Raw genomic sequence first — 22,936 nt, 5'->3', positions numbered from 1 at the left:
TTACGAAATAGAAATTGGAAATTATTTAAAAGGAAGGTAATTATTCGCCTTCAAGACAAACAACGAATAGCTTTATTTTTTTATAGCACCACACTCAAAAAATAAAATTCAGCCTCTAACTAGTGACAAATCAGCCTGCATAGTAGAATTAGTAGTGTATATTAGATGTACTTTGTGAAACGTGAAATATGTCAGCTATATACGTATTATCTTGAAGTACACATGCATAGAAAATCTTTTTACAAACGTTGGATTAGAAGTCATTACATTTCACTTTCAAATCCGTGCCGATTATCCAAACAAAAATTTTGACAACTCCTGCCTTGATATCGTTCAAAACATCAGGTGTTTTTTGTTCAAATCCCCTTCACAGAACTACTTGACCAACCATGTTATTTCTATAAAAGTGCACAGTTCATCAGTTCTAAAAATCATGCATTTATTTTCAAGTTGCTTGAAACCAGTATATATATATATTGGATTAATTGGTCTAAAACAGTAAACATCCAGTTGGTTCAAATTGGAATGATGTCAAATGGAATGACTTTCATTGTGAAAGTGTCATGATGTCACTTATGATTTGAACAGCCAGAAGCTTACACCTAGTTACCATGGCAACGAGCAGAACTGAAAGCGAATAACTGGTAATATGCATTTATTTATTTATATGTCCTATAATTCTATGAACTGACAGTTTGCCATAAGATAGCTTGTAGTTAGTTGTAACAGCACATTTAATATAGCTATACCATGGAGAGATAATGTTCCAAAAACTTTCGAAAGATTGATAATGACTATACAACTTGATGATTTGATAACTAAAGAATGAAAATCTTATAACTGTATATATTTGTACCACTGTTTGCACCAAAGCGCTCTTTTTTTTTTTATCTATATTAAATAGTCTTTACAATAGTGTCCACAATTGTGGCTCTGTATTGTATAATAGTTGCTCACAGAGCACAGCTAGTGACAGCTGTCTTGTGACCATTTACGACAAGTCAACATAGCGTTTTGAAAGTACATATGACACTGTCATTGTCACTGGTCGGACAGCTAAAAGTTTTGAAAAATAAGTAGTCTTTCTATGACAACACAAATGTCTCAGTTTAATAGCACAACCAGTCTTCTAGTTCTTCAGTTTTTAGACGATGCGGGTTTTCAAAATGTATGTGTAAAACTAAAGAATGCATTTGTTGTCACGGTTACTTTGATGTATGATACAGTAGTGTTGAAATGTTTCACAACGTATACAATATGTTCACGTTGCATCACTTTTATTTTACTTTTGGCCCATCATTTGCTGTGAAGCAAGCTGGGCACCTTCATCATACGTCAATAACTGAATACAGTTACTGTCATCGGCTAATTCTGGATAGCTGTCCACATCGTGAAAGAAATATCCATCATATTCATTGACATGCGTATTTTCTATCAAAGATGCTCTCTCCTCATCTGTCCATTGCCGCGATCCCGGTCTTCCATCCAAAATCACACTCCTTTCGTCATTCCAGGCTTGCGTTATAGCCGTCAGTTTTTTATGCCGTATCACACGCATTCTTTCATCCAACACGCTCGATCCGTATCGGATATTGAGTACACTGTATTTGCTATGTATTTTGATATCAATGGTGGCAAGCTGATTCATATGTCCAGGATAAATCGTATGAATAGTAACACTCAGCTCCTCATTCAGAACTATCTCTTCTTTTAGTTGTAAACCCCCCGACGAGCCAACCAGACTCAGATCACCGCTCATTGCCTTGCGTTCTTTCACAAAATAATGAGTGTCTTTTCCGTTATGTGTATAGTGTAATCTGTCAAGGATTTCTGATCCATTCAAGACTTTGGCAATTTTGGCAACTTGATTATTATATGGGTTGAGTAACTGAGTGACAACTTGTTTATTTATCACGTACAAGACGGCGCTGTCTCCAAAGATGGTAGAGCCAATGTTGGTGGGTAGAAGCGAAGACTGACTCATCAACGAGCTCTTTAATATTTGCTTCGTCGGCAACGTGAAGAATTGGCTGTTAAAGGAGTCTGCTAAGTTGGTAACCTCACTTTGTACAGTACTTAGCACCTGTAATGCAAGCAAATATTAAAATAATATAAAACATTTGTATGAGGATGTCATTCGGAAGTTGTACTAGCTGCTGCTGGAACGTTTGCGGAAACTATTTTGTGCAATATAATGACTATACTCAAATTATTCTAAACCTGAACAGTACTGAATCACCTGTGGGTAAACATGTTTGTGTAGCAGTACATGCAGTATGGTACAATAAATCCAATCAAAATTGATATTTGTATTCACACCCTAAAATCAGTGACTCCAAAGTGATCACAATTTCGGCTTGTTACACTGTAGTACTTTTGGCTGATCAACATGTACAATGTCTAATTATTGGTACTAACATTTTTAGTCAATAATATTGTTGGTCATCTACTTGAAAACATTATTCTCCAGTTTCAGATAGTGCAGCTTTACAAGCAACAACAACATGAAAAACATGTATTGATGTATAAATCACTGTTATGCAACTACAGTGCCAGGCTGAACAGCGCTGAACAGCACAGCACAGCACAGCACAGCACAGCACAGTACAGCACAGCATATAATTTGACATAATACCCAAATATTTTTCTTTGTTTATCTGAGGAAAATAAGAGTGACATAAGGGCCTTGTCACTATGAGTCAAAGACTAGGCTGTGATGAAACCCTTATGTCATGAGTATTTTCCCGCTAAATGAAGAAAAATACTGGCGAATTATACTATACCTACCACCCAAGGTTGGGCAGGGGGAGTAACGATGAATTCTTAACATTTGGACTAATATTTAAAGAACTGAAGAAATAATGAAGTAGACACAATGGATTGTTGAGATCCATGTTGTAGGAAAAACGGGGCTACAAATTCTATATTTTCTGTTCTTATGCATATATCTTGGCTTGTGCATGGAAAATCGGTTTCACTATCAATATCATGATCATTTCTTAGGCTTACCTCATTACTCAGACAATTATCAGAATATCTGTACGATTTCAAGTCTTCACGTACAATTCCTCCATCACAGTTGAGATTTGGAACCATTGTCTTGATGTCGTATCTTAACACAGGTAACCAGTCAGTCACTTCTACATGTCAAAGTTCACATTGGGAGAGAAAGCAAGGAAACGAGTGAGTGTAATTTGTAATCATGGGAAATACATGATAGTCATCTCCCATCAAAGGGGAACACCAGTCCAGGAAAATAAAAGGTATTTTCGTAAACTTTCGGTTCTGAAGAGTCAGTTCATGATTTCAAGATTACAAGGAAACACCAAATTAATTGAAACGCCATTTCACCTTCATTGTTCTACAGTCATCCTCGTGGAACCTAGCAGACATGCATATGTGTTAGATGAGCAATGGATACTCATGACTACCAACTCCTTACTATTAGTGCATTCAGTTAACTAGTCATGAATATTTTATTGTTCATCTGATACATATACACAACAGATAAGTCCCACAAGGCAAAGTAAACCACTGGCAGAACAATAGAATGTTTGAAAGGAACATGACTAACATCAAATTATTGTCTTTTGCTTATCAAGCAAAACCAACTGTTTTATAGGACACTGCTGACAAATAACAGATTAATGAGCATGCACTGATATATATCTAGAGAAAAACTTACCCATCATATAATTGAACTGTCCAATTTGTTCGTTGACAGGATTGTTTCCATTGAAAGCATACATATTTAAGATAGGATGTCTATTTGTCTGTGCAGCAAACACCCACATATCAAGTTGAGGTGTTATCCATTGTCCGATGGCTGGATCGTAGTCGCCTTGCTTGAAGTGGACCAATTTTGTTAAATGGTCATAAATACCCCCTCTGAATCCAATATGGAGTTTGAAATTTGGTTCCCCATCATGAACAATGTCGCCGTGTGGACTGTAGACGATTTGTTTGACAAGCGCCCTTCTTGAGTTAAAGACGGCGACGGGACTTCCGACCTGGTCTGTTGTGATGTAGAACTGCCTACTACCAATGGTAATGGCCATGAGAAAGCCTTCCAGGTCGTACGTAAGGGACCAAATTTCTTGACTTTCTTTATCATAGATGTGAGTAACCCGCCATGGGTGTTCTGTATGTCCATAGAAGTACTGTATTTGACTGCCTTCACTGTTGCCTTGAACAATACGTCTTCCTTTTCCGTCATAATGGTACCATGTCTCGTAGCTCCCTCTTTTGACGACACGAGTCAGCTGTCCATTAGAACCATAGTCGAAGATTTCCATTCCTCTTTGCAGTAAAAATCCATCATCCCCTATTTTATAGACATGCTGATCGTATTGTTTGATACGATCGCCACCATCGTGTCTCACAATATAGTCTTTCCCGTTGTACTTTACTGTTGCTAGGTTACCATTATTGTCATAGTAATATTTCCATGACAACCAATTGACTGCTACAGCTTCTATAATCTGTCCATTGCTGTCATAGTCAAACTTGATGGTGACTTCGTTATCTAGTGTCCTCATTTCTCGCTCTGATACCAGACTGACATTATTGTACTTGAGATTCATCTTGAAAACAACGATGTTATCGATGTCTAACTGGTAGATGATAAGTCGCCCGTACGGATCAAACTGCTTGGTCAGTTTCAGATCACCTTTAGTCATGACAACGGCATACCATTCCATCTGGATGACTGTGTAGTTGCAATATTGTAGTGGGTACAACATCTCTTCGTGGTAAGTATAGTTACAAAGTGGCAAACTATGACCGTCAAAGTCTGCCTGTATTGACGCCACATGAAAATTGTTGTTATGCGTGTACCGATACTCAACTCCTATGTAGCCATCCTCATTGATTCTCATGGTCTGTTCTTTCACTAACGGTCCGTGGTACTTATATCGCAACGCACTCTTCAGACTACCGTCTTTCACTTCGATACTTTTCAACTGTCCTTCAATTCTATAGAAATCGTACTTGATACTTGTCTTATCAAAGAAAACTTCGGACAGTCGCCCTTGGTTGTCGGCAATGCGTGTTACCCGTTTCCTGCTGGCCGGATAAAACGTTGACAATGCTACACCGTTGCTTAGGTAATCCTGAATCAGCCACTGTGTACCGTTGATGAAGTATATGTTTCTATAGTAACCAATGGAGCCAAGTCTTTCCATATTGTATGTTGTTTTGGTTGGTGTTGTGATCGTTGATAAATGGCCAGATTCGTAACCAAGGTGATATTCTTGACCCGCTGGAAAAATGACTGTCGTAGGCTGTAAGGGTAAACAAACAAACAGGTATGTTATAAAACAATTACAAAAACGAGCAGTTCAACAGACAATTAAATACTCACGAAATAATCTGAAACTTTGAAATGTATTTCAAAGTGAAAGCATGATTTAATTATGAAAATGATGCTATAATGATTTAAGGGGAAAGCCATTCCAGGAAATAATGATATTATGTTCATCCACAACAGCAAATTTTGTAAAGCAATATACCACCAAGTTACTAATGAAAATTTCTACTCCAGCAGTCAAAATATTAATTGGAAGCAAATCCCTAATGTTTGCTGATCGTGTCTCGTCATCATCTCGTCATCATCAGCACCAGGAATTTGCTACTTTGGGCTGTTGTCACATGTCTAGGCTACTACTCTGTGATAGTGATTTTGTGTGCGTGAACTCATTACTCATTGTGCATTCGTTTAATTTACATACAGGTATGCAATCATGTTTTTGTATTGGAGTCATGATGGGTGAATGGTTAGCGTGACCGGCTTGGAATCTACAGGTTGCAGGTTCGAGTCCTGTCGCTGCCTGCTGTTTGTTTCTGAGTGGCTTAAGTCCTCGGGAAAGATTTGAACCATGACTGTGCCTCAGTCAACCCAACTGTATAATTGGGGACCTGGTAGGATGTAGGTTGCAATGTGAAGGCTTTGCGCTGAAATGGCTGCAATGGATTGTATGCTCCCCGGGGAGTTGAGGAAGACTAAAGGGCCATTGTGCCATTCTGATCCGAGCCAGGGGTAATAATCGTAAAACGCTTTGAGCACGGCGTGGGAAAGCGCTATATAAGAAACCAACATTATTATTATTATTGCACCGCATTGCAAATAACCACTTGTATTATTAAGCAATAACTGGTACATATGTCAATCATGCTTAATGTGTGACATTTCACTTTATTTCAAATTAAAATATTTCGAAATCATATTTTACCTGTCTGTGATTAGTATATGAAAACCTCCATACACTGCCATCGCTAAAGTGTTTACTGACGACTCTACCCTGGTTATCATACTCAGTGTTCTCAAATAGGCTGCCTCGTTTCCATGACAACACTCTGCCTTCATAATTATAGTCAACGTGTACAGATTTCATCAGTTGGTTTTCGTGTAACGGTACCCACTCTGTGGGCAATCCATTACTGTTGTGCTCTATAAACAGTTGTGGAGAGTTGTCTGCATTCTGAAAAGTCTCTAGTCTTGTGAAGCGGTTGTATTCCAGTGTTAACACGTTCACACCATTGATCTGTTGAAAAAATAGAGATATGAAGTTATCCAACAACTGCTTTCTTCCATGTACTAATTCTGTCGTTCATGAAGACATACCGCAAGGAGCAGAAGTCTTGGTGACATGATATCTTTTTTGAAAGTACACAATGAACATAGGATCTCAGCTCAAACTTTCATTTTTACTCACCCTCAGTCTTCTTCCAACCACCTGTATTGTCCTCTGCTGTTTTGTACCCCCTCTCCTGACATAAAATCTCCATTCATATCGGTGTACATTTCCTGACGGTAGGCTAATCTTTCTCTTTGTTAACACTTTGCTACTTTCCTTCATGGTAGGGAAAACGCCTGACTCCAATTCCAATTCTACTGCGTTGGCAAACTTAATCAGTACAGTGTTGTCTTTGGCTACTGTGATGTTCATTCTCTTCTCCGCTATAGATAAAGACAATCAAATGCAGTACACTTATTACTGGTAACAATTGGAAATCATGGAATACACTGTGTGACGGTGTGTTAATCTGTGTATGAATGTGTGCAGGTGAATATGTGCATGAATGTGTCCATTTGAATAAATTTATGTGTGTAAATGTATATATGTGCATGTGAATGTATGTGCATGAGTGTGTGCATGAATGTGTATGTACGTATGTACATACATACGTACGTACGTATGTATGTATGTATGTATGTATGTATGTATGTATGTATGTATGTATGTATGTATGTATGTATGTATGTATGTATGTATGTATGTATGTATGTATGTATGTATGTATGTATGTATGTATGTCTGTCTATATGTATGTATGTATATATGTATACATGTATATATACATGTGCATGTGAATGTATGTGTATGAGTGTGTGCATATGAGTGTGTTGTAAATACTGTGTGTGTGTATGTGTGTGTGTCAATTATTGGACAACATCCATGAGTGAGACACCAACTGGCCTTACAACTTTATGCATAATTCACAGTGTGTGCATATTTAAGGAGATCAATTGTATGTTCATTTATGACGCTAAGTTCTCGTCTACAATTCTAAGTCTCACAGATATATGTGCTCAGCATGAAAAGGATCAATATCCATACTTTGCATCCATGAAACTCTTAAAAAGTTTCTTTTTCTGGTAACTTACCCAATATTTCTTGCATCTGTGTAATTTCTGAGTTGACCTCTGACACAACTAAGACTTTAGCTTGATTATTGGGCAATAGTTTGGTAGTTGCAGCGAAGATATCCACTTTAGATTTAAGAGTCAACTGATCGGCGTTTGGTTTGGCGATGGAAATGACACGTCCATATGCATCATACCTACAAGTATATAAAATACATTTAAAAATGTTGATCATATACCCAGTATCACTTCTTATGTAATTCAAGGGAGATAACATACATCAAACCCATACAATAATTTTCTGTATCAAGCTCTGGCACACTTTCTTTAAAGATGTCAAGTGGCGATATCATTAATATCAGTTTGCTCAGTGATCTGGCTTTGGTTTTTCTCTCACTATCTTTGCGGGGTTTTTTTTGCGAGTAAAATAATATAATTGCACTATCAATTTATAGTGAAATTTATCCTAGGTCTAAAAAAATAGTTGCTTAGCAGAGCTAATAAAATGTTGGTACACGATAAAAGAACAACCCCATTTAATTCTTATAAAGATAACACTAATGTGATGACCCAGGATTGAAACATGGGCCTTTAAACTTGTGCATTCATTCAACATACTTTAATGGAGTAAAAATTATAGAGAAAGCTTTAAATTTGTGGTTTTAAGTTGAACTGGCAATACAGATGAACCATAAGACACTTACCAGTACACTGCTGTAAGAATGCCCTCATCTGCCCTGGTTGCTAGGAGAGCACTGTTACCATGGTAAGTGAAGCTGGCAATGATATTTCCACTGGCAGACCTAACAGACTGGAGTAGACCATTAGAGTTGATGATGACATCATATTCTTCGTTGTTTGGAGTCATGATCGTTGTTCGATAACCGTCAGCATCTCTGTTTATTTTCAAAATGCGGCTGCTACTGTCAATGACTTGCTTCACTTCATTGTCATCAGTGTAAATAAAGCTAAAGACAGTTTCGTTGGTGACTGCCTCATTCGTCATAATATGTTTGCCTCTGTAGTTGAAGACATAGACCTCATGCTGTACGGCAGACTCAATGAAGTATTGCTTGCCGTGATTCCTTGATTCTGGTGTGCTAGCTTTGATAGCGCGTATCCGGATATTGCCTTGATCGGCTACATACACTGTGTCGTCAGGTCCAACTGTGACTGATATAGGTAGTGACAACATGGCATCCTCGGCCAGCATATCATCTCCGTTATAACAACTACAGTCATCTTCGTTACAGTCACAGTCGGATGTCTGTCCAGCAACATGCACTAATCTACCATCCACGGTTACTTTTCTTACTTGATGTATCCCATCGCTGGTTTTCGATTCAGTTATGTACAGTTCACCGCTAGACGAGAAGGCTATGGACCGTGCATTGATCAAGTTGGTGTCTCTGGCGGGAAAGTCAGTGGATTCACGGAAAATAGACTTAGCCTCGGCAGAGTCGTCAGTGCTCACTGTTGATTCCTTAGAAGGTGTTGATATACAGTGAACAGGTTGACCTGCTACTATGGTAACGTGTTTGTCAGGCGTCAATTTCAGAACTATGTTGTTGTCCAATACATAGAGAGACTGGTCAATAGGATTGATAGCAATATCTACAGGCCATTCCAGTTTCACCTGAGTAAATCAAGAACACATATTTCCATACATATAAACAAATTGAGTAGTTTTGTGTTTGATGATAAACATGTCCCATGTTCCATTTTTCTTGGAAGTTAGGTAATTTCTGTTACCACGATCTAAGGTTAGTAACCGTAAAATAGTGGATCAACCTTCAAAGCATTTAATAGGGAATACCACTCCAGGAAATAAAGGTATGTAATTTCCATAAACTTTACGTTCTGGATAGTCATTTATTTTATGTTATTTCAGAGAAACATCAAGTTGAAGTTGTGCTCTGTTTAGGAAATTTTTGCTGAATATTCGTGGTGTTTTCACTGAAGGTAATAAGCACTTAGGAGTCATGAATATTCATTGTTCACCTATTACATAGGTATTTGTGTGGCCTCCCATGAGCCAATGTTGCCCACATCAAAAATCTGCAAATGGAGCACATGACTTCAACTTGTTGTCAACATCCTTAACCTTGTAGAAAATGTCATTAACTGAACTGTAGAAGAAACAAGCCTTCATTGAATACATAGCCCCCCCCCCCCCCTACATTTCAACTTATTGCATTTTAACTTACTAATTCATAATCTGAATTTAATGACAAACATGGCGGCCATTCAGTTAAGCTATCACGAAAGTCATGCAATTAAAAGTGGTGTATCAATCAATCAATCAATCAAATTTTTATAGTGTCGCTATCCAGAGCAATGTTCTGTATGTGTACATACTGAACTACAGTTCCTGACATTTGTACCATGTTTGGTTAATATTGGCTCATGCATCTCAGAGATACAGGGCCATGGGCACGGACGCACAGAGGATGGACAGACCCCAACCATAGTACTCCCCCTCAGGTTTCACCCATTGGGGACTAACTAAATGTAAGTGAATCATGCATGTTGGGAAAGAAATAATATTACATGTTTTTTATTTGCTGGACACATTAATTGTATATTCATACATGAGAACATAACAGAGTTGCTGGGTAATACTTACGTCATCGAAAGTCATTGTTTCATCACACTTTAATGGTATCTGTCTATCAATTATACCATGATCCCCTAGATATGTAGAGATAATGCCATCAACAGTAATTTGTCTGATGACAAATCCATCAACAAAATAGATTGTGCCATCTTGGCTCACCGTCAGCCCTGATAAACAAACAAAAAAAAGTATGTGATATTAGGTCAGGTGATGTGAATGTTATCTTTGGTCAGGTGGCATGCATGTGGTCTCAGGTCAGGTGATGTGCATGTGATTTTTAAAAGACATTACAGAATTGAATGCGAAAGTGATGTTGCATCTTCCACAAGCAGGTGAATATGGAACAAAGCTGAGATTGATTTTATCTTAGCGATATTTCTGCTTTAATAAGGGACTAAGAAAAATTGCTTTCAAGAATCCTACTTCCCACGTTCTCTTTCAAAAGAGTTTTAAAAGTGTCAAATCTGGTTTTGAAGAAGTGTGCTGTACATTAGGTGAAGCATGATGGGAAACAAACATAAGTTAGAAGCTTCATATTGCTTAAAACAATAGCCTCAATATAAACTCTATGATGGAAATGAATATAAACATGAAAAAAGAAAATATTCTCCACTATTTATTTAACCACTTGATGGCTTACCTTTAGGACCTAATAATTTGGCTTCTCTGGCTTGACCGCCATCACCACAGTTGTTGCTGTCTAGTGGTAAACACTGACTTCCTGTACCCGCTACCAGTTGTTTGTTGTTGGTGATGTCAGAGGGTGACAACGTATAGGGTAGCTTAAGGATCTGACGAGTCTGACTATCTGACATGTATACAGAGCCATCCAGGGGACTAACTGCTAAGTAGTATTTCACATTTGGCAGATAACTGAAAATGAAAGAACAAAATGTAGAAAATGATAACATATTGTACAGTGTTACAGTTTGCCTGGACAGCTGTGACATTAGATTGTGAGATATGTCATTTTGTTCAGCCATATCAGGCTTCTTAAGCGAGTGCTGCCTGATAGCGTGTCACGAATGTCTGCATCTTACAGACTACTGTGACATAAATTATTTGACTGTAACAGTATGCAGTCTGTATTGTTTAGAAGCCGGATAGCGCTGGCCAACACAACATATCTTGCAATCTAAACCAGTACAGTGACATGGTTCTCATTACTCTGTAAGATACGAAGTGTCGTGCCACTGTATCAGTCAACACACTCACCTGTTGAGTGTTGACTGGTACAGAAACAGGACACATGGTATCTTGCAGGCTAGATTCTAGCCTACAATGCTAGTTTCTAGTTATAGCAACCTAGCTATCAATAAGAATTTGAGTATATACTGATAACAGTGGTACAAATAAATATATGCCGACACACTGTACTGACACATAATTAAATACAGCAGCTGCAAGACATATGTTATAATTTGGTGATTAATTATGATTTCAGAGACCCATACTTGGCAGATTTGACAAAACCAAAAGTACATATCACCAGTCTGTGTTGCTGAATCCAAACATAATTTGATGATCCACAGGTCAGTTTGGATTTCACACCCTGTCTCAGTGTTTTAATGTATTGCTTTGATTGTCCCCACCTATTTGGAGGTTTGTAATATAAGTAGTAATAATTGAACAAACATTTTTCGTCATCAGTTATTTTTGTGTGTAAATTTTTCTTTTATTTTCATGAATATCAAATGGAAATGCATTTCTTGCAATTGCTGTATCAGTTCATACATTTTACTGGTCACTGGATATAAAACGGACACATTTCTTTCCACTGCTGTACCAGGATACATACAATTTACTAGCCACCAGACATAAAACGGACACATTTCTTTCCACTGCTGTGCCAGGATACATACAATTTACTAGCAACTCAACATAAAACAGACACATTTCTTTCCAACGCTGTACCAGGATACATACAATTTACTAGCAACTCGACATAAAACAGACACATTTCTTTCCACTGCTGTACCAGTATACATACAATTTACTAGCAACTGGACAGCAAATGGAAACTCAATTCTTGAAATTGCTGTACTGGACACACGATTTATGGGCAACTGAACAGGACATCCACGAGACATATTACATACACTATTGTAATTATTCATAGATATACAATATTCATGCCACTGACAATCGCATAGCCCCTATCAGTACCAGACATAATATCTTCACTATCAAGCATTGATGTTTTGATGGACAGTAATAGGTAACACACTGGGAATGAACTGGACATTAAAGGTAAACACTGAGAACTTCATAATGTTTGGCACTGAGGGGCTCTCCATACAGTTGATATCATGAACTCCAAATAAATGATCCAGATTACAAGATATTGTGACATTACAGACAATAACCATCACTTGATCATTCAACTCTACTTGTTCTTGTTACGAGAAAGACAATAAATACATCTAATAAGACTTGTGTGATTCAGACAACAGGCATTGTAAAACAATAGTAGGTAGGTGGGCAGGATATATTTTCACTTCTTGATTTTGACATAGACGTCTCCAAAGTCTATGTGCAGACAGCACAATATTTATTTGTTATTTTGCATTTCATCTCAAATATTTTTATCAAAAATGAGGATCAGGGAAATCAGGCCAGCACATGTTATCTGAAGCACACATTTTTTCTTCCTTTTACATCTAGTACAATAAAATCACAAAACTAAACTTTTCTAAAATTCTAAGATTCTAAATAAACATTTTGTGACTTTATTATAGATTAGAACTCAGTCATCAGGTACAATGGTAGTGCCTTTTCATTTGACCCTTTCTACATGTGTATATACTTTGTGACTACAGTGCAGTGTTGTGATACACACACATTTACTAGTCATATTTGTACGGTGTTTTAAGACACAGCTAGAAACCACCAAAGTAGTTTGAAATATGTGTGTGTGGTACATTATAGTTGTGGGCAGGGACTGACTTGGTGAGTTATTAATTAACTAGCCAGGCAGGTAGTGAGTGAGTGAGTGAGTGAGTGAGTGAGTGAGTGAGTGAGTGAGTGAGTGTGTAAGTGAACTGAGAGATGGCAAAGCCAGTGGGTTATCAGGCACAAATCCGATGGGTTTAAGGCAATTCAACCAATCTGATCAATATTACGATGGAGGAAGTTCAATTTCCTGTCTTTGTCTGTTATGTATTTGCCTCTCTTTCAATCTTCAGCAGTGTCTGTTATATTTTGAGAAATGACCAGTAAGACGCAATTAGGGATCGGTGTTCTCGCTAAGGCTTATTTGCACAAAGTTTCCATCTGCTCTAGCAGTCAAATTTCATGTTTTGCGCAACTGTACATCCCAATAGGGATACTACAAATGGCTTTTGAATAAATAAAAGAAATCACCCCCTTTAATTGCATGCGTAATACTTCATACTATGCTGTAAGGTCTGATACTTGCTGACTTTAATGAAATCTGTGTTTTCCTCTAAGATTCTCCAAATTGCTTCTATTGTTGGCTATGGCCAGAACGTGAATGTCATAGACTAGAGAGAGAGAGGTAGTCACAGCAAGATTTGTGTAGGCAATTACAAACAGACAAAAACAGTATTGGGAGCACGAAATAAATCAAACCTCTTCCATCAATACATTATTATCAGATTCTAAGTGGCAGGTAGAGTTATTCATAGGCTAGAAGAAGACACACCATCAGTGCGTTGTCAGTGAATCATATATACATGCATTACATAGCTTTCTATAAGTTCTATGTATACTCTTACCAGGTTTTCATCTTTTGTTTTACATCTAAACAGATACAAATAATATCTACCATGCAATGATGCTGTTAACGCATAATAACATCCATGCAAACCTGTTCCCGTCAATATGTAGATGTCCTCTACCGCATGCTGTTATTCCGACTGAAAGTTTCGTCATTGTGGGGGTGCTTATGACAGCAGATATCTTGTGGAGAGCCCACAATGACGAATCGTTCATTCTGATGCTGTTATTCGTTCCCAACATTTACAATTTTGCAGTTTTTCAGCTAAAGTGTTATTAACATGCATCAAGCTATCGATATGAATAGATGCTATTATTCTTATTTTTTTTGGTTTACTGACATCAGAACGACGACACAAAACAAAAAAAAAGTTCCATATAAGAAATCCTGGTACAGGGTATCGAGAGAACCTTTGTGTTCGGTGAGTAATCACAGCACATTTACATATTAAGAGTATTTAGCACCTGGCAATGGATTGATATTGGTCAATGATTGACTCACCTCAATCTGTGGAATGGAGGCAGCGAAGGTCAAAGGTCAAAAGGGGAAAGCAAACAATTGAAAAAATGTAGTGTCATATTGATTGCAGTCTATAATCAAGAGTTGTGGATAGACCTAGACCTATACTGTGATATAACATTAACACCAAACACGCATACAATGTGGCAGTTTTCTGTCAGAATTTCAAACACATGGTGAAGGGAAATTTTTGCATTCTATACACATACATGAAATCTCATATTTTGTTCATAAGACTGTCTGCTTCATCAACCAGCCACCTTCGCCATAGTTAACATTACTCATTTTCCAACGGTACATTGTACTTAGTGGTATAAGAAATGATTTTAGTATGGTTAAAAAGTTCACAGTTCAGTTGTTTTTTTAAACCAGATTTGAATTTGAAAAGATATGTTCGTCAAGTAATGAAATGTAGGATATAAATATGTGACATGTGCGGGGTTTTAATTTTAGATCGAAGAACTGACACAAAGAATTGAAACTAAACCAGAACGTTACTCATGTCTGAAATGATGAATTCTGTGACTTTCTGTGTTAAGAAGAAGAACAATGTGTTTGTTTGTCATTAAAGTTTTTGCGACATCATGACAAATATCTCTGTAACTCCAGCACCACAACAAACCTCTTTCATCGCTAACAAATCTATCCTTTATTCAAAGGAGATTTATACCTTCTACAATATAGTCACACTAATGTCTGCAATACTTAAATTGCCACACAGTCCTACACAGTGCACTCTGTTAATTAATGGTATCACCTGTGTCATACATCTTTATGCATGCTGCCCATGCTACAGGCTTCATTGTCATGACAAGGTGGAATAATATGCAAATGATATGCAAATGACAGCCAATTTGTGTAACCAAATTATTGTGCTGTTGTTGTGATTAATATTAGTATTCATAAACAATTTGAATAACTGAATCCCAATTTACTGTTTCATTTGCTGTAATAAAGATATTTCATTAAAAAAAAGTCTAAACTTCATATGCAGAATTCTTGTTAATTTGACAACTCAAATGCTGAATATTTCTTCTTGTATAAACCTTGAGACTAACTGTTACCTTTGCTTCTTTTACTCTTACACACGTAATCATATTTAAGATCAAAATGATGAGCCATACATCGAAGTCATACCTTGGTCTCGATTGTGACCTTCTCCCATTCTTTCAGACACATGTACACATACAACTATACCCTACAGCAGGACTGATGTAAAAATATGAACACACTGCATAAAAAACCTTATCAAAATGAAAAAAAGTACATCTAAGTCCGATCTTGGCAATTTTCCCAAATATGTGGCGATTTTGACCCTTTCCATTATACCTACTACATAACCGACATAAAATATGAACACACTAGAAAAACCTACTCAAAATGTCGAACATTACATTTGCCATAACCCTGGTCTCCAATTTTGGCTTCCCACTCCACACACAATACTTACTGTAGATGTAAAATACTGCTAACATTGCCGTCGGGTTGTATTTTCCTGATAAAGTTGTAATCACCTACAAAGACACTACCATCTGGTGAACTAGCCACAGCTACAGGTGCTAGTAGTTTACTACTTCTAGCTTTGCCATCACACTGTGGACAGTCCATATTTCTTCTTTTACCATTACCTAATACAGTATTGATGATCGGTGGTATCTCTTCGGGAACTCTGATATCGGTGCCATCACCTTTGTGCACTGTGCCTGAGGGTACATGGAATAGAAATATGGGCCGTTACTTGTGTTACATGCCTCAATAAAAACATCAGAGAAACTTGCTGGGAAAGTGAAGTTTATATTACATATATAAACATTCACATCTGCCCGATAGATGTCTGCTGATTTGGATCACAGACACCATATGGAGCGAGGGTTTGGATGTACAGGATGTAACTGTCAGTAAAAGGAAATGAAGTGATCTGATTGGATGCAACAACACTTTGTTGCACAACAGCAATCACACAGATCCAGACATGAGAAGAGTGCCCTCAATGGCTGACACCTTTCAGTCTGTTCAGTATTTGAAGGTGATGATTTTATTTCACCAATGACGGGTAAAGGTCAAAAATACAAACAGTTGCACTTACCTTGTTTAACATTGTAGCCATGATGTACGTTGATTCTCCAACCAGCTAAGTCTGTAGTGGTCATATCATGTCCCCTTAACTTGGCGGTTTTTCTATCCCATACAATAGTGTTACAGTCTTTGTATTCATACCCAACAGACACTGAACAAGAAGTTGATAAAGAGAGAAAACATGTCAGACTGATTGGGTGTTGTGTTCATGTTGAAGAGTATAGCCACTCGTCGCACTTTGTAAATTCTTGAATAGTCACAAGAGTATAGCAGTGCAACAGAAATAACAACAACTTTAAGTTATTATCAATGTATAACCCTGAAGAACATATAATTTTCCAGAAATATACTTTTAAACTTTTGAATCTGAAAGCTAGTGCTACCGTCCACATGTAATATAACTAACCTGTTGCTAGAGCAGTACCGTACACTTTTTCTCCATACGCATTCAGTTTATCCCATGCATAGATGTACTGTAGGTCTGGTCCTGCTTCCAAACTCTCTGTGAATATTTGTCCTTTCACTGTTACTTTTATGTGAACTTTTTTCAAGTTCTCTATCTGTTGTGGTGGTGTAAGTTGAAGATGAAGCAGAGATTTGTACCCGGCAACCTTGTTGCTATAGTAGACAAAACTGATGCTGGTTCCTGGGATGGGCACCTCTTCGTGGACAGCCTTGCAAAGAAAGATATAATTGTTTAAACACAGAAGAAGAGGGTATACAAGAAATTCACGAGTTCGTAAAATTTAAGCAATTGAGAACAGAAGAAATTGAACTATTTCAATTAACCAAGAACATTATCAAAATGTACCTTGAAACATTTCAAAAGGTGGTTTTCATAGTACATGACAGAACGGAATGATTTTGGTCCATAATGTCAGCTGTCAAATAGCGCCCCCAGTGGCCAAACTACAAGATCTTTTGTCTTTATAACTGGATTTATGATGATGAATTACCTGTGTATCAGCCAGTATACAGTCGCCACAAGAACCCTTATCTCCAGATGGCATAGTTAGGAATACCACAGCAGGTCTTGGGAAGAGTTGCACATCACAGTACGACTCTCTAACTTCATGTGTTACCATGGTTATATCATCCATGACGACAAATTCATTCCAAGGTACAAAAATACTCTTTGTGACAGGTTGAAATGGACCTCTGCTGAACTGAAGACTAACGGAACCTCCACCCTTTACCAGTATATCGAACCTAGTAAAACAAATTATTTGTAGTTGATTTGCATGTGACTTTGTATACAGTATCTAATTTGTAACATGTTGTGTACTTTGGTTGCTTATGTATAAGTTAGTGTTTTTTTGTGTAGTTATTATGTTTTGAAACACACTTGAAAGATTAAAATATTGACACTTTCTGTTCTCACCAAGTCATATCTGGTATGAATTCATGGTCATTATACTTTGTACCAAATAAATGTCATCAATCAATCAATTGATGCACTGGTGTAATTAGATGTTAATCCCCAATATTCATTTGGCCAAGGAAAATATGAGTGACCTAAGGGGCCTTTGTCACTGCGATTTGCTAGACGAGTAGTGTCACCCCTTAGGTCACAAGTATTTTACAGCTAAATGAAGAAAATTATTGGGGAATAACATAATTATACCAGTGCCAGTAATATCAGAGAAAAATCAGAGAAAATAATGGCAATTTTGAATGTTTTGACTGATATTTTGAATACAGTAGACCCAGTGATGTAGACACGCATTGTCGTGACATAGAAGTACCAGAGGATATATTACATATTTTTTGGTCAACTTGGCTCGTGCATGGTATAATATGTCATGAAATGTCATTTTTATGTTTAATATATAGTTTCTTGGTGACATTGCTATCAGTTGCTGGACTTGTTTTACCATGTTTTGGTAGATGGAAAAAATATACATGTCAAATGTTTCACATTGTGTGTCATTTTTGAGAAAATGATGACACAGACAGACAGACAGACAGACAATATAACCATAACTACCCCCACCTAATGGGAGATAAATGAAACAAAACTTAACAAACTAAAACATAAAGTTACAGACAATCTATTTAAACTAGTAGTTTACTTACATGCCGTCTCTCCTGGTCAGCGTAGATCCAAACAATGGAAGGTATTGTATTCTGACTGCAACTCCAATGAGTGGACTTCCATCATGTGTCATTACTTTACCCCTAACCACAGATATCTTATGTAGACTGTAGATATAATAACAAAAATTAATATCAAACCATCCTTTTTTTAACTACCTTGTTTTTCTACAAAATTATTCTAGTTTTACTTTTTGGGAAATCTATAGTTAAACGTGACACTCACTGCATAACATAACAACACACTGTATATTTGGTGAAAGAAGTTACATGAATGTGTATACATACTATCAAACTACCTCAGTCTATTATTAAAATTCTATAAATCTCAAAAAAAGAGCTAAATTTTTCATAATACTTTAAGCACATCATAGCACTTTTATTACGACAACACTTACCCATCGGCAAAGACTATAGGCATTGGATTCAGTTGTACTTCGTCAGTCAGGAATCTGACGTGTTCAAAGAACGGTGCCATAGGAGACACTGCTCCACGCTGCTGAATAAGGTAAACTGGAGAAGTAACACTTCTACACAAACCACCTGATATACATTGTATTGAGGTACAACAATCGGGATCCTCGCAATCGGTCAGTCCGTCTTGGTCATTGTCTCGGCGGTCATTACAGCGGTCCTCCACTCCAACTTGGCAGCCCTCTCCTCTCCACAAGTGCCGACAGAAACATCCCCATTTATTGTCAATCCAACTACACTCACCATGGCCATTGCAGGCATTGGGACAAGCCTCTGTAATACACAAATTCACATTGCAGGCAGACAGGAAATGACAGATAAATGTGATTTAATTTCCTGCCAGATTTTACCACCATCCCCCCCTTGCTGGATATCCCAAAATGCAAGGTTTTCCCACCATCCCTTGCAGGAAATCCAAAAAATGTAAAAATGCAAGGTTTTCCTACCATCCCTTGCAGGAAATCCTCAAAAATGTAAAGTTTTCCCACAAACCCTTGCAGGAAATCCAAAAAAATGGCAGAAAATATGTTAAGTAGGGTTCTTCACAAGCTTTCAAAGTTGAATATGTTACCAAGGTGCTATTTCATATTTAAGTTGATCAATACAAGTATACTGCAGGCACAAATAAGCCTGACTGGACATTTCCTTTGAAACACTTATCAACTCTACAAATACTTACCAATAGTACACTGTTTTCCGTTCCATCCAGGCTGACATTTACATTCACCTTCGACACATGCTCCATGGTCTGGATCACATGATGGTTGACAATACGGTGTCATACAGTCGTCTCCTGTCCAGCCTTCCTGACAGACACAGCGATTCATCCTGCATTCCTCATGATGTACACAGTCACTGTCACTGTAACACACAGCTGATGGAATAATACAACACAATACTTATGTACACATTCAGGTAGTCATGAATATTAAGTGTGCATCTAATACATATGTATGTCTGCCAAGTCCAATGATGCAATGGTGGACCACTATGAGAACAATGGAGGTGAAGAAGGGATTAAATTACTGTTTCTTGGTACCATGTGATATTTATGTGATGTGAAATCATGAAATGACTCCCTGGGCCCAATGTTTATGAAAATACCTTCGTTTCCTGGAGTGACATTCCCCCTTAATTAACATTCACTTGCCTGTAGTCTGTGTCACCCCGGTTGCCATGCCAACAGTGACACTATTTACATATAGTGAGTTAAGACTCACTTTGATTAGTCTTTCCCACCCCAGTCACCATTGCAACATTATGTAAATGTAGCAAGCTATAAAGACTCACATTGACTGCAGTCTTTAATACCGTCACCATGGCAACTATATGAAGTAAACACAGTGAATAAGCCTCACCTTGGCTGCAGTCTTTGCCACCCCAGTCTCCATGGCAAACACACACAGCAGCAATAGTGTCATAGTAACCATGGCCACTACATCTTTGAACTGTTGGTTGTTCAGGTCTCTCTTCTCCATCTTCCCTTCCATCAGTCTCTTCAGCGGTTGGCATGGCAACAGAAGGGCAGATGATGCCGTTGTTTTCTGGTGATGGTGCAGGTATATCTTGACTACAGGTCTCCCCTCGCCATCCTTGGTTGCAATGGCAGACTCCGTCTACACAGATACCATGGCTACTACATGATGGTTCCATGCAGTCAACTGGAATTAGGGCAATGTAAGAAGGAATGATGGTTAGAATGGCAAGGAATCTACAAATTACTGGTTCAAGCCTCACTGTTGTTGTTTGTTTCTGAATGGTTCAAGTTCTTGGGGCAAGATTTGAACCACACTTGTGCCCTAGTCAACCCAGCTGTATTAAACTGGGTACCTGGTGGGATATAGGTTGCAATGTGGATGGTTTAATCCTATGCAGTCAAAGAGGCTGCCATGGATTGTATTCTCCCCAGGGGAGTTGAGGAAGTATAAAGGGGCTGTTGTACTGCTATAGATCCCTGCCAGGGGTAATAATTGTGGATTCAAATCACCATTATGACCTAGTCAACCCAGCTGTATAATTGGGTACCTGGCAGGATAGAGGTAACATGTGGATACTTTAATCCCATGTACCTACAGAAACTGTAATGGATTATTTGTTCCCCAGGGAGTTGAGGGAGTAGAAAGGGTTCTTGTGTTGATATGGAAACGAGAATAATCCTTATATATAATCCTTATGGCTCCACTGATAAGAAAAATGTGAGAACCTTGGATTGAAACCCTGGCCTTTAAAACAAAAGACTGAACCCCTCAACCTTTAAAGTGGCACAAGCTGTGTTTATAAGCCTTTCCCCCAAGTGAAAATATTCACATAATAACCTACATTAAACTATTTTACAATGATTTTGATGTCGATGCATCCTTTCTATAACATTACAATTGTCTTCTGGTGTTGGTAAAACAGTGGATTGCATGGTAGGGATTTCTTGAACTTTTTTTGATTTGTATGATAAATTACGTCATCAAATCGTGTATGTGTTACATCTTAATACCAGGTTTGAGTTCAGTCAATTGCACATGATGGTTAAGTGTGCTTCAGTATTAAGTACAATACTGTGAGTACCTTATAAACAGTGTTTTATTTAAGGGCGGTAAGTAGGTAAAATCTACCTGGGTTCCCACATCATTTTACCGGGGTTCCCCACCTAAACTATGATACATTGCATGGGAAGCACTACCAGTTTTACCTCTTTCCCCCTTTCTGTTACCGGGGTTCCCAAACCTTAGCAAAAACACTGATAAATATACAGCATAAACTACGCCCAAATACGTATAAACTCGATGTGACCAGCTTGTGCACCTTTAAAAACATTCAAAGACTATAACTTACCTAATTCACAGGACTCTCCTTGAAATCCTCGCTGACACATACACTTTCCATCATAGCATGTCCCATGGTTACTACAGTTTGCTGAGATGCACTCATTGTCTGGTGTGTCACATTCAAATCCTTTCCAGCCATTATCGCATTGACAAGAACCACTTTCATAGAAACCATGACCACTGCATATCACTGGACACACAGCTACAACAAAATAAAAAAAACAAAGGTTATTAGTGTAAAAAATGAATTTGAAGTTTGATCAAGGACATTTTACAATTGCTATAAGTCAGCACAATGTACAATAAATGATGTCAAGTTAGAATAGGTTGAAAGGAAAACCAGGTACATCTTTTGGCAAGTTATCAAATTTGATGTACTTTGATAGCAACTCATGGATGTCACAACTTTTCGTTTCACTCTTGAAAAAGCCCTTTCATAGTCAAGTCTCTCAGTTACACTGTCATGCCAGTATGTCAAGTCAGATAGCCAAGTCTCTGGGCTATACTGTCAAGCCAGTATGTCAAGTCAGATAGCCAAGTCTCTGGGCTTTACTGTCAAGCCAGTATGTCAAGTCAGATAGCCAAGTCTCTGGGCTATACTGTCAAACCAGTATGTCAAGTCAGATAGTAAAGTCTGTGGGCTAAACTGTCAAACCAGTATGTCAAGTCAGATAGCCAAGTCTTTTGGCTATACTGTCAAGCCAGTATGTCATGTCAGATAGCCAAGTCTCTGGGCTATACTGTCAAACCAGTATGTCAAGTCAGATAGCCAAGTCTCTGGGCTATACTGTCAAACCAGTATGTCAAGTCAGATAGCCAAGTCTCTGGGCTATACTGTCAAACCAGTATGTCAAGTCAGATAGCCAAGTCTCTGGGCTATACTGTCAAGCCAATATGTCATGTCAGATAGCCAAGTCTGTGGGCTATACTGTCAAGCCAGTATGTCAAGTCAG

At 37.9% G+C, this 22,936-nt stretch overlaps 1 protein-coding gene across 1 annotated transcript in view; it reads right to left on the bottom strand.

Annotated features, from left to right (window-relative positions):
- Nucleotides 1-1,282: 1,282 nt before the first annotated feature.
- The window catches only part of LOC144439136 (teneurin-3-like), a 77,846-nt gene continuing 56,192 nt past the window's right edge, over nt 1,283-22,936 (bottom strand). Inside the window, exons 9-26 of the mRNA XM_078128405.1 lie at nt 21,991-22,185; nt 20,523-20,825; nt 19,844-20,038; nt 19,089-19,437; nt 18,673-18,798; nt 17,553-17,805; nt 17,003-17,270; nt 16,607-16,747; nt 15,971-16,223; nt 10,903-11,135; nt 10,272-10,429; nt 8,350-9,281; nt 7,667-7,842; nt 6,714-6,958; nt 6,231-6,542; nt 3,686-5,282; nt 3,010-3,140; nt 1,283-2,083 (exon numbers count right to left, since the gene is read on the bottom strand). Of these exons, the coding sequence (XP_077984531.1) occupies nt 1,283-2,083; nt 3,010-3,140; nt 3,686-5,282; nt 6,231-6,542; nt 6,714-6,958; nt 7,667-7,842; nt 8,350-9,281; nt 10,272-10,429; nt 10,903-11,135; nt 15,971-16,223; nt 16,607-16,747; nt 17,003-17,270; nt 17,553-17,805; nt 18,673-18,798; nt 19,089-19,437; nt 19,844-20,038; nt 20,523-20,825; nt 21,991-22,185 (6,668 nt within the window). The remainder of the gene's footprint in view (nt 2,084-3,009; nt 3,141-3,685; nt 5,283-6,230; nt 6,543-6,713; nt 6,959-7,666; nt 7,843-8,349; nt 9,282-10,271; nt 10,430-10,902; nt 11,136-15,970; nt 16,224-16,606; nt 16,748-17,002; nt 17,271-17,552; nt 17,806-18,672; nt 18,799-19,088; nt 19,438-19,843; nt 20,039-20,522; nt 20,826-21,990; nt 22,186-22,936) is intronic.

Source organism: Glandiceps talaboti, chromosome 8 (assembly GCF_964340395.1).
Source record: "Glandiceps talaboti chromosome 8, keGlaTala1.1, whole genome shotgun sequence".
Lineage (NCBI taxonomy): Eukaryota > Metazoa > Hemichordata > Enteropneusta > Spengelidae > Glandiceps > Glandiceps talaboti.
The sequence above is the reverse complement of the archived record's forward strand: the minus strand, read 5'-3'. Positions and strand labels throughout refer to the sequence as shown.